The sequence below is a fragment of the Serinus canaria genome, chromosome 1A, assembly GCF_022539315.1.
Source record: "Serinus canaria isolate serCan28SL12 chromosome 1A, serCan2020, whole genome shotgun sequence".
Taxonomy (NCBI): Eukaryota; Metazoa; Chordata; class Aves; order Passeriformes; family Fringillidae; genus Serinus; species Serinus canaria.
Genome location: NC_066314.1, coordinates 27,224,290 through 27,240,143, shown reverse-complemented (window position 1 = coordinate 27,240,143; position 15,854 = coordinate 27,224,290). Strand labels below are relative to the sequence as shown.

The following is a 15,854-nucleotide window of genomic DNA, read 5'->3' as shown; positions in this document are numbered from 1 at the left end:
CAGAAGCTTTTACCCTTTCTCAATGTGTTATCACAAGAGCACTACTTCCATTGCTGATGGGCCCAGCTTTGGCCAGTGACAGGTTCATCTTGGAGCCTGCTGGAATTGACAGCTTCCAACACAGGGGCACCTTCTGATGAGTTTCTGAAGAAGCCACCCCTGTAGTCCCACTCCCCATTCTTCCCTACCAAAACCTTGTCACATTAGGCCAATGCAATGACAATTTTACACTCAAGGCATGTCACTTCCTTGGTGAAGTACTCAGTGGCCACAAATAACTAACAAGCCACGTATTATTAGGATCCTTTTGCACATTACAGTGGCAGTTCATACCCAGGTGCTCATCTGTTCCCTATTAAATGTTTCCAGAGCTGCTTCTTTCTGTCCTGTTCTGCTGGTATGGTCTGCCTGCCTTGTTTGTAGATTACTACACATCCGGTTGTATTATCCAGTGGTGGTATACTTATGTTTTCAAGATTTATCTACAATCCTTTATTTTTCACAGGATTTCATTATATATGCTTAAGCTCATTTTTAAACCAAATATTTCAAACAGTAGTGGGGTCTGCCCTAGGTGCCAGGTGCAGCTAAGCAGGGAGGTTTCACTGCCTCTTGATGTATGAGTTACTTCGTGTAAAAGCCTGAATACTGTTATGAGAGCAACCCAGTACAGATACTTTTAGAATGTGTAGCAGTGTCAGCTTAAGCTGCTTCCCTGGGTATGTTTGCTCTCCTGTAAGCCCCAGGGCTCTAATGTGTTTGCCAGCGTGCTGAACCAAGTTGTATCTCATCAGATGACTTAAGAAGCAGTCACCCATCTGAAGCCACAGTCTGAACTGGCTTTAACCAGAGTAGCCTGCTTTCTTACAGCAACAAAAGCTAAGGCAAAACAAGACCTACAACTTCAGTAAGAAGGAGGTTTGGACATGATAAGCTTCATCCTGTCAGGGCACACCCTGCCTTTCTTTGACTGGCAAATAAGGTATTTGAGGTAGGAGGCAACTGATCCCTTTTAGCTCCACATGGTTCCTTCCTAAACAGTCACACTTTATCCCATAATCTCATTGTAAAATTCTCTCCTGTGCTTGCTCAGACATTTGTCTCACCACTGGGATATGTACAATGATTAGTGTGTTGTTTCACACCTTTGAAAATATTCAAGGATTTCACATTTCTGGTCCAATCACAAACCCATGTATTCTTGCCATATTGCTCTCCCCAAGGATGAGCAGACCTGTCTGATCTGGCATGTTCAGAGGTGCGTGATCCATCAGCTTCTCAAAACAACCATGACACAATTTTTGTGCGCAACTTAAAAACACTGGACAGGAAAAGATAAATTTATGTATTCCCAGACACAAATTTTGCACCATCTCAAACAATTTATTATTATTTCCACTGTAATCATGCCATTAGGAAGAAATTATCTCAAATTTATTTAAAAGACAGACTAATTTTATAAGCTCTCTTAGTAGTCAAAGATGAGTTCATTGTGTTTGACTAAATACCTACTTTTTAGATAAGAGAAGTGAATCTACATATGGTATTCAGACAGTGGCCCACACTGTAGTTGTTTCCACATAGTACAGATATCATCTCATTTAAATGATTTTGGGATATATTTAAATTTTAATAGGATGTATATAGGCTATTTGGAAAATACTTCCATTTCAGTACTTTCCCTGGGAAGTATCAAGAGAGAAATCTGTTCTTGTTATTATTATTGATGGGTTTTTGTTGATCTCTATTAGGCTGTGTACCCAGCACTCAAGCTCTTTCAGAGTGGTCCCATGAAACATCATTGTTTTCAGTTTAGGACAACACTGAGAGTAGTTTGATTTGAATGCATTCTTTCTCTGTTACTAAATTCAAAAAAATCAAAGGCTTTCAAAACATTTTCTCATTATACCTGTTACTACATGTTTTTATAGGTAGGATGAAAACTTGTAAGTCAAGTTACACATCAGTTGTGGTGAATCTTCCTGTTTTAAAGAGGGAGAGTTCTTTGGTGTACGTGATTTTTGTCATGTTATAGCCAAAGTATTGCGGTGTCAGTAATTCAGGTGAGTTAGCTGTGTTCATTTATATGCATGTTATACTTTTCAATGCCATTAATTATTTCTAACATTCATATTTGTATGTTTGCCTTGGACTGCTGCTTGGAGGGAAAGTCATAATGGGTTATGAGGCAGTTGGATAAAAGTCGCATATTTACCAGAAATAATGGTTCCAAAATTTGTCACTCTAGGATTCTCAATCTTGATCTATGAAATGAGGAAGTTTTTATTTTGAGAAAATAGTTTTGCACATACTCTCACTGTATGTTTGATAAAAAGCTATTGTATGAATGCCATTTTTTCATATAGCATTTATTTTTACTTGTCATATTGATTATGGATGGTATTCTGAAAATACAAAACTATCACCTGAGAGACTCAAACAAATTTAAAAAAACCCAAGTATTTCAAGGCACTGTGACAAGTTAACATATATTGGCAGAGCAGTATTCTGCTAATAATTGTGTAGGAGAAACACTGTTTTGTACTTTCATCAGCAAATATGACATGGACAGAAGCTGTGTAGTGCTAGTAATTATTTTAGGCTTTGCAAACACAAGTATTCTGCCTCTTAACACTAGATGGCAGACAAAAATGGGAAAACATTTCATTGTTTTCAGGGATAGAATATTGAATAATTAATTTCCAACTTGAATGAACATTCACTGAAAACTCTCAAAGCAATAAGAATTAAGACGATTGAACACATGCTTGTGACAGAATGGATCTTTTTGCAGCCTTTCATTTGGATGTGGTTTTTGGCACAAATGCTGAAAATAATCAAGTGGAACTTTTTTGCCTTATTTTCATATTGCTTTTTTATCTGTAACTTCCCTTCAATATTTTGCTCTTGTCAAAGAGCTAAAAATTATAGAAGACTTAAAAAGGGTTAAGCAACTCAAATAAGAGAGAAACTTCAAAAAAAACCCTGTCCTTGCCAAGTAGTCACATTGTTGTGAAATTGTCTTCTGTAAATCAAAAGAGCAAATGATGTAAGACTTAGATTCCAGCTGATTAGTATCTTTGCCTTGCTTCAGTTACCCAAAGTGATTGGGCTGCTTTGCTCCTTATTGTCATTGAATCTTAGACAATAATGTGGAAGTAACATTTTTGCTAAAGGGGCAACTCTCTTAATGGAATATTAGAGTGTGCCAAATATTATGTAATCAGTTCACCTAGAAGCCAGAGAATATTTTGGATTGTTATCCCCCTCCTCTCCCAGATGCATCCTCCAAAACAGAAGGGTCAGAATCCCCAAGATTTTGAATCTCACTCTGAAATGTCAGTTCCTAGCTAATTGTGATGTGCATGCACACTACTAGAACTGGAACAAATCCCACCAAATCCCACCCTGTCTTTCTTCCTCAGTGCTTGATTTCCTGTGTCTGCACTGCTCATAGCCAATGGCCTCTGCCCTTTTGTGCATTCTAGAAATCTATCTGCCAAAACAAGTGTGTGCCAATCAAATAATTATATACTAGATATGAATAATGTAGTTGATTACTTAGAATTTAAAATTCAGGCTTCTGTTAGAGGTCATATTATAAATTCCTCTTCAGCCCCCTGTGATTATCATAAGAGTCATTCTGTTACCTTTCATCACTCAATAAGTGATAGATGTGAATTTTGTTACTGCAGCATCTGGTTGAGTGTATGATAGTACATGTGTCACTCATGGTTTTTTTGTGTAAATGGAAGGAGATCAAAATGCAGTCTCTTTAGATGTGCTGGTGTTAATTCACTGTCCATAGTGTTTGCAACTGCTCACTCAGTATTGCTGCAGAGACTGACTATCAGTTTTATTACATTGTCTTTTAATTAAATTATTGACGTGGTTGAGTTGGACCTCTCTAGGTACCATCTTAGTATTTTTTCCTTTTAACAGAAAGCTCTCTTTTTAACTTCTCATCTGTGGAAAAAGTGCTTTGTAATTCTTCATCAAAACATATTCACATATTTCCTGCTTCCAAAGTTAGACATTATTTTTCTGTTTTTCTTTGCTCTGACCAGCCTCGGTGAAGTTCCTTTTCTGTCAGTTGTTTTCTATAACCCTGGTGGCAGGTGAGCTATCAGGCCATTTAACATCCTAATAGAGAACCCAGACTGTCTGGAATACTGCAAATGAAAAAGACAGTTTTTAACAGAAGCCAATGTAACTGATTTATAATGATTTATTTCTTTCTTAAAAAGCCCGATGGAAGCTGTACAAGGAAGAGTAAAAGCTCTGTACTCTATGGCTAAACACTTTATTAAAGTTGCATGACATTTTACAGCAGCAATAGGAAAGAAGCATTACTTAGAGACTGGCTTACAAATTGTGGAAGATAATTCTAGCACCATAATAAGAACCTGAATTAAGCAAACTAGTTCCAGGCTTTGGACCCAGTAGCACCCTCACTCACTGCTGTCACTAACAGCTGTAAAATGAGAAACTTACCTAAAAACTGAGGTCAGCAATAGTGAATAATAAAGTTTTTACTAAAACAGGTTAAAAAGTTATTGTTTCAGATGTAATCTCCCTTGGGAGTAAAAAGAGGCACGTCGTACTCTACGTAGTTAGTGGTACTGTTTTGTGGTGAGTATCTGGGACATGCCTAGTTACGAGTCACAGGGGGCCCATCCACATTTTTTTTCCCTCTGGCTTTCATGCCTGTGGCTAATTCCTGCTGGAGGATGCACTCAATTTAGAAAGGTCTTGTTCCAAAATATTGCCTAACAGTAAGTATAGATGTTTGATGTGTTGCAGTCCTACATTCTAAGGCTGTATAGACCTGCATTTGATTTTATGTAGCCTTTAATCTTACTAAAGTAATACCCTCTTCCTTTAAATACACAGTTAATTTACTCCTTTGGGAAATGAACATAGTTTCTTATAGAATGAAAGACAGCCAGGTCAGGTGTGTGCAGGAGAGCAGCGTTTACACACACATAACACATGGACACCAAACACAGATGTGCACAGCTCCCTTTTGGTGTATAAACAGGGCTAGCAGGACAAAATGTTGTTCTGTGTTCATTATGATGTTAATTGGAAAAATTAGGGGTGGTGTCTAGTTCACCTTGTCTGGAAATGGATGAGATTTCGGGTTGTCCTGACATTTTCTAATAATCTTTTGGCTTCACTAAGAGCTCTTCCTGACCAGAAATGGTTTTGTCCAAATCAAAGCTTAACTCTTTCTGAGGAATAAAGTTATTGATGCTATTTGTCATTTTGTGTCTCCTTGTGTGGTGACAATAGCATTGGTAGCTGCCTACATTGCATGACTCATTATATGCTGTCTGTAATAGTGTCTGTGATGTATTTGTCTCTGTCTTCTCTTGGCACATTGCCTTTAGATGTAACATTTTAACTATATAAGGTTGAAGCGTACTGTTAAGCTGGGTCCAAAGAACCTTGTATATTAATATAACTACTTTACTCATGGTGGGATTTTTATTTCTTTTTTAAGAATCCAGAACTGTAGGAGATTGTACAGCATCATTAAGGTGTACATAATTGTAGTTCTGTAAAAAAGACTTACAGCAAATTAGTTTATCCATCATGTTCTGGAAATAAACAGTATTACATTAGTGAAAAATGTGGACCTACCTTGCTGTAAATGCATCTGTGCAACAGGCTAATTATTGAACAGTATTTATATGTAACTTTGACTAATTTCCTGTAGGAAAGAATCCATTTGCTATCCATTGCACTACTTCCAGAAGCAGTTCTCATAAAATTTCATGCTACTGATATGTATTTACATTACTTGATACAGCTCCTCAAATGTGGTCTCTATAAAAAGGGCAATTTCAATGCAATGTTATGGTGACTCCTTTTATCTACCCTAGAATATATGACTAAGTAAGTATTTTATGTAAAAAAGTATTAGCAAGTAAATGTTTCTATCATCTTCTTGGTTACTGAGTCTTTTACTGCACATTCTAATCCTTTCCTCCCTATAAGGTACATTTTAATGTTCAAAAGTAAATAGAGTCACATCAGTAGTAAGAAAATAATTTTTGATTTCTCTAAAATTCTCTAAATGTGTAGCAAATCATGCAAAAACATGTTTTTCTTAATTAGTTGGTTTTCATGACTTGCCAAGTGCACTAATGATAGTCTAGTAGCTCTTCACATCTGCAGAATCTCACTGAGAAAAGAGGCAGACCTGGGTTTCTTACATCAAAAGCTGACAGCAATATTTCCTGCTTGATCTTTTCTTAAATAGGAACATTTTAGAACTTGCTTATCTAGTCCAAAGTAAAAGACTGCAAAATTCTTCCTTCACAAGTTGTATTTAATAAGTAATGTCTGTCAAAAATTAAACAGTTTTGGGGTTTTTTAGAAACTGGTCAAAGGCATTTAACCCTAAAATGCATATATTCCTGCTTCCACATGTATTCCTCACTGGCTTGGCAAAAAAAATCTGCAGTGCACAGCAATTCATGCAGTTTTTGGAAGGGAAAGAATGTGATGGGACTTGACAAACACACAGGTCACGTGGAATTCATAGGTCAGGGGGTGTGTTTATTCCCCACCAGCTCAACACACCCCACTCACCACATGTGGAATATTTCCTCTGGAGCCCCTGCACCAGGAGAGGTGTTGATGAGTGTGAGTGAGATCAGCATAGCACTGTGCAGATGATCAGAGGGCTGGAGCATGTAGCCTAGTGAGGGAGGCTGAGTGAGCTGGTCTTGTGCTCTGCATCAGGGGGTGCAATGATAAAGAGGGTAGTAAAATAGCTGTTTTCTTAAGGTAGGGTAAACCCCAGAAACATGGATAGTGAGGAAATCTTAGGTCCCTTCCAATGCTGGGAACTGCATTTTTGCGCAACATCTGACAGACATTACATGGATCTTCCCCTGCACAGATGCCATCTGTGGAGGGGTTCCACCTTCTTCCCACATGTGGAGCCTTTTTTTTCTGTGGCAAACAATCACATGTATTTTCTCCTGACAGGCTGGGATGTCACCTACTTCAAAATATTCACCACTGTCAGCACAGGCTTTAAGTACAAGGCTCAGTAGAACAGACATATACGGTTCAAGATCACTACTAACTCCTTGAATACAACATTTTCCACAATGCTCTCAATGTAGCTCATTGAGCCTGGAGGAGAGACAGCTTCAGAGGCACTAACAGTGCCCATGCAGTGCTGAGGAGGATGCTGGCAAGAGGTCCGAGCCAGGTTTTCACTTAAGCCATGCCAGAAGAATGAGAGAGAAGGTGGCCTGAATAAGGGGAGGGTCTGGTGACACATAAGGAAAGCTTTTTCACAATGAAAATAAACATTTGTAATCAGTTACCCGGGGAGTTTTGGGGTTCTAAGCTCTTGGAGGTTTTCAAGACCTGACTGGACAAACCCTGGGCAAGGTGGTCTGAATTCAGTGTTGTCCCTGCCTCGAGCAGCTGTGTGATTCTGAAATTCAGAGCAGATAGCTAAGCTGGAGTCTTAATCTGTGAGCTGAATCTCTCCCTTTAGCTAACTAGCAAACAACAGATGACAGTCCACGCTGAGAAGTTCAGTAGAAGTCAATTAAAATAATTTAGGAAAAGAATATTACTTGGACAGATACGATTTGGAATGAAGCAAAGCTGGGCAATGGGAGCACAATATTGGCATAAAAGAACAGCTAAGGCTGCTTAAACATTTTCATTGGTTATCCTAATTTTCTTTTCTCAGTAAGTTATATTCCCAAAGTGGATTTAATTTCAATTTAACATTATCCTGACTATCTGCTTGCATGGATGAAGAAGATTGAAAGGGAACAATTATAAAGTTATGAAACCATTAACATATATTGAACTGATTATATGCAAGATGGAATAGAGTCTTACATCACTAGGACAATTTTTACAAGGGGGGCCACCACCCTTTAAATAAACACAGAGAAGGCTACTTGTTTCACAGTGTGCTTGCCCTTTAGCCTGTGTTCACATCTGGATCCAACACCTGGGCCGTTGCCCAGACACTGTTCTCTGTGTGCATGTGTAGACCAAGGAAGAGTTGTGTGTTCCCAGGGATCTTGTTGGACCATTCCAGGCATAGCTGATAAAACACATTTTCCTGAAATATATATGTCTATCCATACCTTAAGTATTGTGAAAAATCATACAAATAGCTATGATATTCTGGTTAGTCTTCCAACAGTATCCCAGAATTGACTTCTGTTGCATATACTGGGTTTCTTGCATATAATTTCTTGATAATGAAATATAATAGTGAAATATAAATTTGTGTTTATCTTCCATGCCTGACCCCAAACTTAATATTCTCTTCAACATGTTCCTGTTTCAACCCACTTAATCCTAGCTCTGTCAAGACGTATGTGTCTACATCATATCTTGCTGGAAGGATAAAGATCCCACTTGGCTTTTTGTTAAGTGTTGGAGTGAAGATGATCAAGGTAAATGCTTTTGAAGAACACACCTGAAACTTAGTCTCCATCAAAAGACAGAACCTGAGATGAGCCCAGCTGATCCCCAGTGCAGTGTTTGCCATCAGCAGCATTTCCAGGGGTTTATTGTTTGTGGTCAATTCAGTTACTCTTCTGCAAGTTGCTGGGTGAAGGGAGAGTGAGGGTTAAGGCAAACCCATTTGTTCCCTTATCCAATTTCCCACTAATTGAGCTAGATTCCAAATTGAGGGGGAAAACTAATAGGAAGCAACCTCAGGAAATCCAAGTTTCCTACAAATAGGCCTTAATTTAGGAAAAAAAAAATCAGATATAGTAGATTAAAGTTGTTGTGATTCATACTCTTTGCAGCACAGTCTTAGAGCAAAGCTTTTGTAGACTCAGGCAGCTGCAGCAGTGTTCAGCCAAGTCTAGATAATGGATACTTACAGCTGCTGTCAGTGGAAAACTTTCCTGAGATTGTTCAGCTTCTCTGTTGTCTGTTCTCACAGTCTTACCCCTTCATGAGCTATTAACATCCATTGCCTGGTGGCAGATAAGAGGGAAAGAGGGAGAGCCAAGAGGTCATGTAGGTTTTCCAAACTTTTGTAGTCCACCTCAGCATCTTCTTTATGAATTTTGCCCTTTACCTGTTTGTTGGTACATGAGAACCTTTAGTGGCATAGAAGTGATAGTCTGTCTGTGAGCTTCCTGAGCTGGTCTTATAATTGTGATCACATTTTTTAATCTGCTTACGTACTACATATGCTTTAATCTGCTTATGTACTACATATGCAACATGGATATTGCTTTTCACCTTACTGGTTTCCTCCTCAGAAAGACTTCAAACTACCAGTGTCCTGACTGTAACCAGAAGGATATGAGTGCCCTAGCTTCAAGTAAGATTGCATACAAATATCTGTTATTTTTCATATTAAACTGATCAATTTTATTTAATCTCTCTCTTTTGTGATTAAGAGGACAGGCTAAGAAATAAAAAAAAAAAAGAAAACAGTTTATATTTTCTATTCTTATCTGCCACAAACTTTTTGCAAAAGTCATATGGGAATGTTGGAGAATAATGATATGCTGTGTTCATGATACAATTTATATTTACAAAAATGAAAAGGTTTAGATACTGAAAAATGATCTCACAGACTTTAGCACTATAATAGAATAGAGACCTTTGGGTATTGTTTCATCATAGAGATCTTTTCCTCAGTTGGATTTGCCACTGAATTTTCACTTTTTTTTTTTTTTAATTAAATTCTCAGTAGACTCACAGTCACAATAAAAGTAATTTATTTCACATGTGTTATTTTTCATTTTGCTGAGAAAAAAACCTCTAAGTCTTGAGCCTGTTTTGATGTAAAAATATTATTTATAGTGCAGTACAATTATTATTCTTTTTATTTTAGAACCAGGTGACTCCTTAAAAGAGAAGAAGGAAAAAAAGGGTAATGGAAAAATGCATTTCTTTCTCTGTGCTGCATTTAGGATGTGGTCATGCCCCAGGAGCCTGCAGATTGCTGTTATGATGTGCCTGAGCTCGGGGATCCAATTTTATCTACGTATAAACCTTCCTCCCGCTTCTCCTAAAGTGCGCTCCTCTGGTTTGCGTAGAAAAATTTTTGCAAGAACTCTCCTGAGTCAGATCATTTGAGTACAAGTCTGGCCACAGCTATTTACAAGTTTGGGTTTTGACTGAAGTGAGTAATTGAATCACGTTGAGCCTCTGAAGTTTGCCTTTTATTTATATCTTTCCCCCAATTGTGTGGCTCGGTCTGCCATTGGCTGCTGTCCCTGCAGCCTACCCGAGGGCTCTGCAGTTACATAAGGCTCTGTCTGCTGGGAGCCTATATAAAGCCTTTTGCATGCCAGCAAGAGGCAGAATTTTATCACGATCCAAGTCCCACTGCTTTAGTCCTCATGAGCAGGAAGATTTGCTTGAAGATATCCTGAAACTGGAACCCAGGCTGGTTCATTTGCCAGCCAGTGCTTCACAGCTGTCAGCCTCAGTCGCAAGTGGCAGCTACTCTGAGTAGCTTCTGTGCATTATGAAGAATTTTTCATTTCCTATGCAGGATAACACACATCAGACCGAGAGTCCTCCTCCTCACAGATTCCTGAGTTTGACAAATCAGTCAGATCCTATTGGAAGACCAGAAAGAGATGAGCAATTAGCTCAAGTAGAGATTGCTGTACTGGGGGTCATATTTCTGACAGCGTCTGTGGGCAATTTCATTCTCGTACTGGTGCTGTGGCGAAGAAGAAAGAAGCTGTCTAGGATGTATGTGTTCATGCTTCACCTCAGCATTGCTGACTTAGTGGTAGCCTTTTTCCAAGTGCTGCCTCAACTCATATGGGATATTACAGATGTTTTCATAGGGCCAGATTTCTTGTGCAGAATTATCAAGTATCTACAATTGCTGGGCATGTTTGCCTCTACTTATATGATAGTGGTCATGACAGTGGACAGATATCAAGCCGTTTGCTACCCTATGGTCACTTTCCAAAAGAAGAGAGCTCTCTGGAACATCCCCATTTGCAGCAGCTGGTCTATAGCACTGATTCTTAGCCTACCACAGGTATTTATCTTTTCTAAGACTGAAATATCTCCAGGTGTCTTTGAATGTTGGGGTGAATTTATTCAGCCCTGGGGCCCAAGGGCATACGTGACTTGGATTTTTGTAGTTATATTCTTCATTCCCTCAGCAATCCTTATCACATGCCAGGTCAAGATTTGCAAAATAATCAGAAGAAATATAAATGTGAAAAAACAGAATGAATGTGAAGCAACAAATCAGAATCAAGTCCTGTCATCCCGAGCAAGCAGTGTGAACTGTATTTCAAAGGCTATGATCAAGACAGTAAAAATGACAGTGGTGACAGTGGTTGCCTATGTTCTCTGTTGGTCTCCTTTCTTCATTGCCCAGCTGTGGTCTGTGTGGTTCCCCAGCATCCTGACTGAAGGTAAGATGCTCTCCCTCCTCAGCCACAGCTGCAGAGCAGGCTAGCACACTGCTGTCGAGTGCTTTATGTTTGCTTTTTGCTTTTGTGTAAAGGTTACATGTGGTCATTTGAGGAGGATTAAAAAGAAATACCTGGATTGAATATCTCCTGTATTTAATTAGGTACAGGGAGCTTCTTGTGTTATGTGATCAAAACATCATGTGTCTGTTTTGTGTGTGTGTCTTGAGTGATTAACAATTTAAAGATTCATGAACAGCATGGTGAAAAGTATCGTGTGCTTCAGCAAAGCCTGAAACTTTTAGAGTTTTTAGGTATAATAGCAGGAATATTTTAGGTTCTTGAGGTGAAAAAAACCAATTGACTATTCAAACTAATAAAATTATTTTTTATTTACTGGCTAGAACAGTGGAGTTATAAGACATCTGATTTTTTTTTGCTATTGAAATTGTATTGATGAAATCTCTGTAGTAAACTATGAAACAACCAAAAGTTGTCAACTAGCTGTTTATAAAGCAAAAAAGCAAGCCTGAGAGAGTTATCAAACACTATGTTGTAAACAAGAATAGCCTTGTCAAATTTATGCCACTGCCTCTTTGTGAAAGGCAGACTCTATATGTGACTTTTAAATCACCTAAATAACGAGGAAAAAAAATAAAGAAAAAAATATAATAGTCCTGCCTGAAAAAAGCAGTCATTTCTGAACTTTGTTTTAAGAATTCCTCAGTGGGAATTTGAGTCTTATTCCACGTACATTTATGTCAAAATATATACCTGTATTTATTTGTATCTGTTAAACAGCTTAATAATTGCTTTTAAAATTAATGCAACTGCATCAAAAAAGAGCTATATGAAACTATTTAACTCTGAATGCATACAATAAAGTGTGCTTTATACCTTCAGGAATTGCAAATTGCATTGATATGAGAATTTCCTACTATTGGATTAATTTTAACATATGAATAGATACAGCAGAAAGCAGCAGACTGTGAAAATGTGACTTATAAGAGTGCTTTATAAAAGTGCTTTATTTAGTCTCTTATTCCTTTAACTGTTTACTTCTAGGTTCAGCATTCACCATTATAATGCTCCTTGGCAATCTAAATAGTTGTGCCAACCCATGGATTTACATGTATTTCTGTGGCCAGATCCCATATTGCACAAGTAAGCAGCTGGAGAATACCTCGGCTCAAGAGGAATCCGTGTTCACGGGGAGCATTCATCTCGCAGACAGAGACCCTGAGGATAACAGTACTTCTGCATAAATGCTGAGAGCTTTTTGTTGTTTTGTTACATTCCCTCTGTTCACAAGACACATTGATATTTCACCATCATCCCTTACTTTGTGGATATGGAAGCTGAAAAATTGGTTTTTTGTTGTAAAAATATGTTCCTCTGCAGTTCTGTAGCGTATTCAGGAAGTTTCTGTGTTGTGCAAGCCTGACTCAGTGCTTCAATCACCATTGTCTTATAAGAATGAATTCCTGTAAAGACTGACAAAGATACATAAAAGTATCTTAGATATTTTGTGTCCTAAAGCACTTCCCCATCTGTAATTCTGGATTTCTAAGTAGTAAAATTTTATTACTACCTGGTCCAACAAATTGAAACATAATTGAAAAGAAACCTGATCTAATTAAACTTAAGTATGTTTTCAGAGTGAACCATGAATTGTTCATCATTCTGGTGTGACTGAGAGACAGGGACAAATCTTCAGAAGGCAGCACAAAGTCAGAAAAAGCTTTTGCCAGCTCTTACTAGAACCTGGTTTAAATTAACTCTTTATGTACATTTATAAAATGTCAAGCAGATTAATATAATTTAAAAAATGAAAAAATTTGGTGTGCTTGTGACATTGAACCCCTGCTTCAGTTTCAAATTCCATTGTGGATTGCAGGTATCAGCAGCATAGCAGCAGTTCAGGTTTTTTGGCTTCACACCATGGGATTTGATTTTCCATGCATTTCCTGATGTGTAAGCTGTTAACTGGACACCTACACATGCCCCATACACACACATGTATACATACTATGAATAAAAGTGGGTGCTAAGAGTGACACTCATTTGGCATTCAGACCCATTTGTTCTAGCATGAGATTTATTGGCAGAGAACCAATTATTATTCTATTCCTTAGTACCCTTTTAGGTTCAAATTCAAATATTTCCCTTTGCTGTAAAAATAAATCCACATAACTTTATTTCAAATGCCATTTGGTTGCTGGTTTGTGGTTGTTATGTGCAGGTAGCTATTTATTTCCTTTTAATGTCTGCAATCTGATCAGAGGAATATGGAAGGAATATCAGCAAGGCTCTTTCAGGTGAGAATGGATCTGCATTCCCAGGGACACTTTGTGGCACTTACATCTGGTGACATGCAATCTGTCTACATTATACTGTGTTTCATCACATTTCAGTTTTCTGAGTGCTAGCAGTCTCAAATTTCAGTAGAGAAGCTATAAAATTGTGGGGGATTAATTGTTTTTAAATGGTAGTCAAAGAAATATTGATTTTAACTAAATACTGATCACATTTACTGAGTACTGAGAAATTCTGCTGTACAGTGAATAGTTATGCTTCAGGTTAATTTATGCTGAAATGACTGCACATTCTATGATTTCTATACTCTGTATAATTAGACCAGATAGAGGCAAGAACCAAATATTGCTGTTCTTTATAATGGGAAGAGCTAATGCCCCAGCCCAGCTGACAAATACAGGTCTCCAGCTGTTAGGAAAAGGAAGAAGGTGGGTGAAGGTAGTACCAGATACAGGTAGGAATGGGAAGGGTTTGTATGAAGGTCTTACTATAATTACAGCTGGTAGATTTTTAGCTGTTTTTTCTCCTCTCCCTTTAAGTAGTAGCTAATAATTCTACCCCACAAAAAATTCCCTGTTAGAGCAAATCTGTAACTTAAGTAAATGTCCTCAGGTGGGGTAAAAATATCCAAGATACAATCCATTCTATTGATAGGATATTGTTACAGCCACTCACTGATTTTCTAAGACTTTCAGTCAATTACCTCTCAGTGAAGTTTTCCCTTATGACTTAATCCAATGGTTAATGATGGGATTTTTGTTTTTTTTTCCATTTCCTTTGATTGTAGTTAGTTACACAGCATAATATGCAGACTTGAAAGGAACTGTAAACAGAAATGCTTCAAGGAAATCACCTGTGTCACTGCACTACTGGCAGCAAAACTCCTCAAAAGGCATTAATTTGCAAAGAAAACAGGCATTCAGATTGTGTGCAAAGAGTCATACAGATCCAGAACTGGTGGAAGTCACAGTTCTGTTCAGACACCACAGTGGAGTCATTGTGCCATTTGACACCACCTGGTCTGATCTCTAGTAGAAGTTTAAAGGTATAACTTCTACAACTTACATTTCTGCATTGCTAATATATTTGTTACCAGCTCTAGAAATAATTTGGTAGAGTTGGATTTTGCAAAAACCAGTACCTTGATATGTCCTTTAAAAGTCTGAGAGAAATGTTAACTGTCCCTATCTCAGGTATTTTAATCATGTAGTGAATGAAATATCAGAACTTCTTAAGTTCACTGATGATTTTTCACCATCTGTAATGTTCAAAACACTTATGTTTTTGTCTCTTTCTGATTTTTTCATTTTCATTCTGATTTTTCATTTTCTTTCCCCTGACATCAGTCCTGCTCTTAAAAAGAAAATTAAAGGTTGCACTCTAGTGCAAACTACAGGCTATGGTTACTTTTAGTTTCAGTCTGTCAGGAGGTATTTGAACCCAGGTATTCCTGCTTTTTCTCTTGGGAGAATGAAGTGGGCTGCATTTTCCAGATGTACGTCTTTATCCCACATGCCCTGTCCTGCCTACCCCACGGGACTGACTAACAGGCTCAGTGGGGAGTTTTGTTCAGGTCCACTGTTTTTCCATCAAAACTCATTCTCAAATGATGGGAAATTCATTTGGGTAATTTTTTTTTCTTTCCCTTTTTATTTTTAAAATCCTTATAATGTGCCTCTTTCAGGACTTCTCTTATTACTTAAAAAAACCCACCACATTTAAAAATAAAATTTTTCTCTTTGTAAATTTATCCATCAGTGCTCATGGAAGTTGCTGTTTGAACATCTTGTGCCCTTGTTTTGCTTTATATTTTGAGTCTTCATCTGAACTATTCACTGCACATAGATTTCCAGCAGGTATTGCAGTATCTCATTAAGAGAGAGGGTTGATTTTGGCACAACACTGTAGTCTGGCCAAGGTGTTTAATCCATATAGGAGAGTCAGTAACTCAAATATATGAGTCCCCAGGAGCACTGTGGAAACCCATAAAAATGAAAAAAATCCAATTATCAGATGAAAGCCTTTCTCATCAAAGCCTAGGTTCTGTTTTCTCACACAAATAAATTCTGAGTAAAAAAAAACCCCTAGTGTTCCCAGTCCTGAAATGAATGACTATTTTGTTGATGCTGG

The 15,854-nt window shown here is 37.8% G+C and overlaps 1 protein-coding gene across 2 annotated transcripts; it reads left to right on the top strand.

Annotated features, from left to right (window-relative positions):
* Positions 1-1,981: 1,981 nt before the first annotated feature.
* LOC103820367 (arg8-vasotocin receptor-like) lies at positions 1,982-15,072 on the top strand. 2 transcript variants are annotated; one of them, XM_009095020.4, is made up of 4 exons: positions 1,982-2,063; positions 9,276-9,337; positions 9,936-11,411; positions 12,474-15,072. In XM_009095020.4, the coding sequence occupies exons 3-4, from the start codon at positions 10,496-10,498 to the stop codon at positions 12,671-12,673; spliced, it is 1,116 nt and encodes a 371-aa protein (XP_009093268.1). In that variant the 5' UTR covers positions 1,982-2,063; positions 9,276-9,337; positions 9,936-10,495; the 3' UTR covers positions 12,674-15,072. The 2 variants fall into 2 exon arrangements, with proteins under 2 accessions (XP_009093268.1, XP_050825849.1); XM_050969892.1 differs by having other exon boundaries at positions 9,857-11,411.
* The last annotated feature ends 782 nt before the right edge of the window (positions 15,073-15,854 follow it).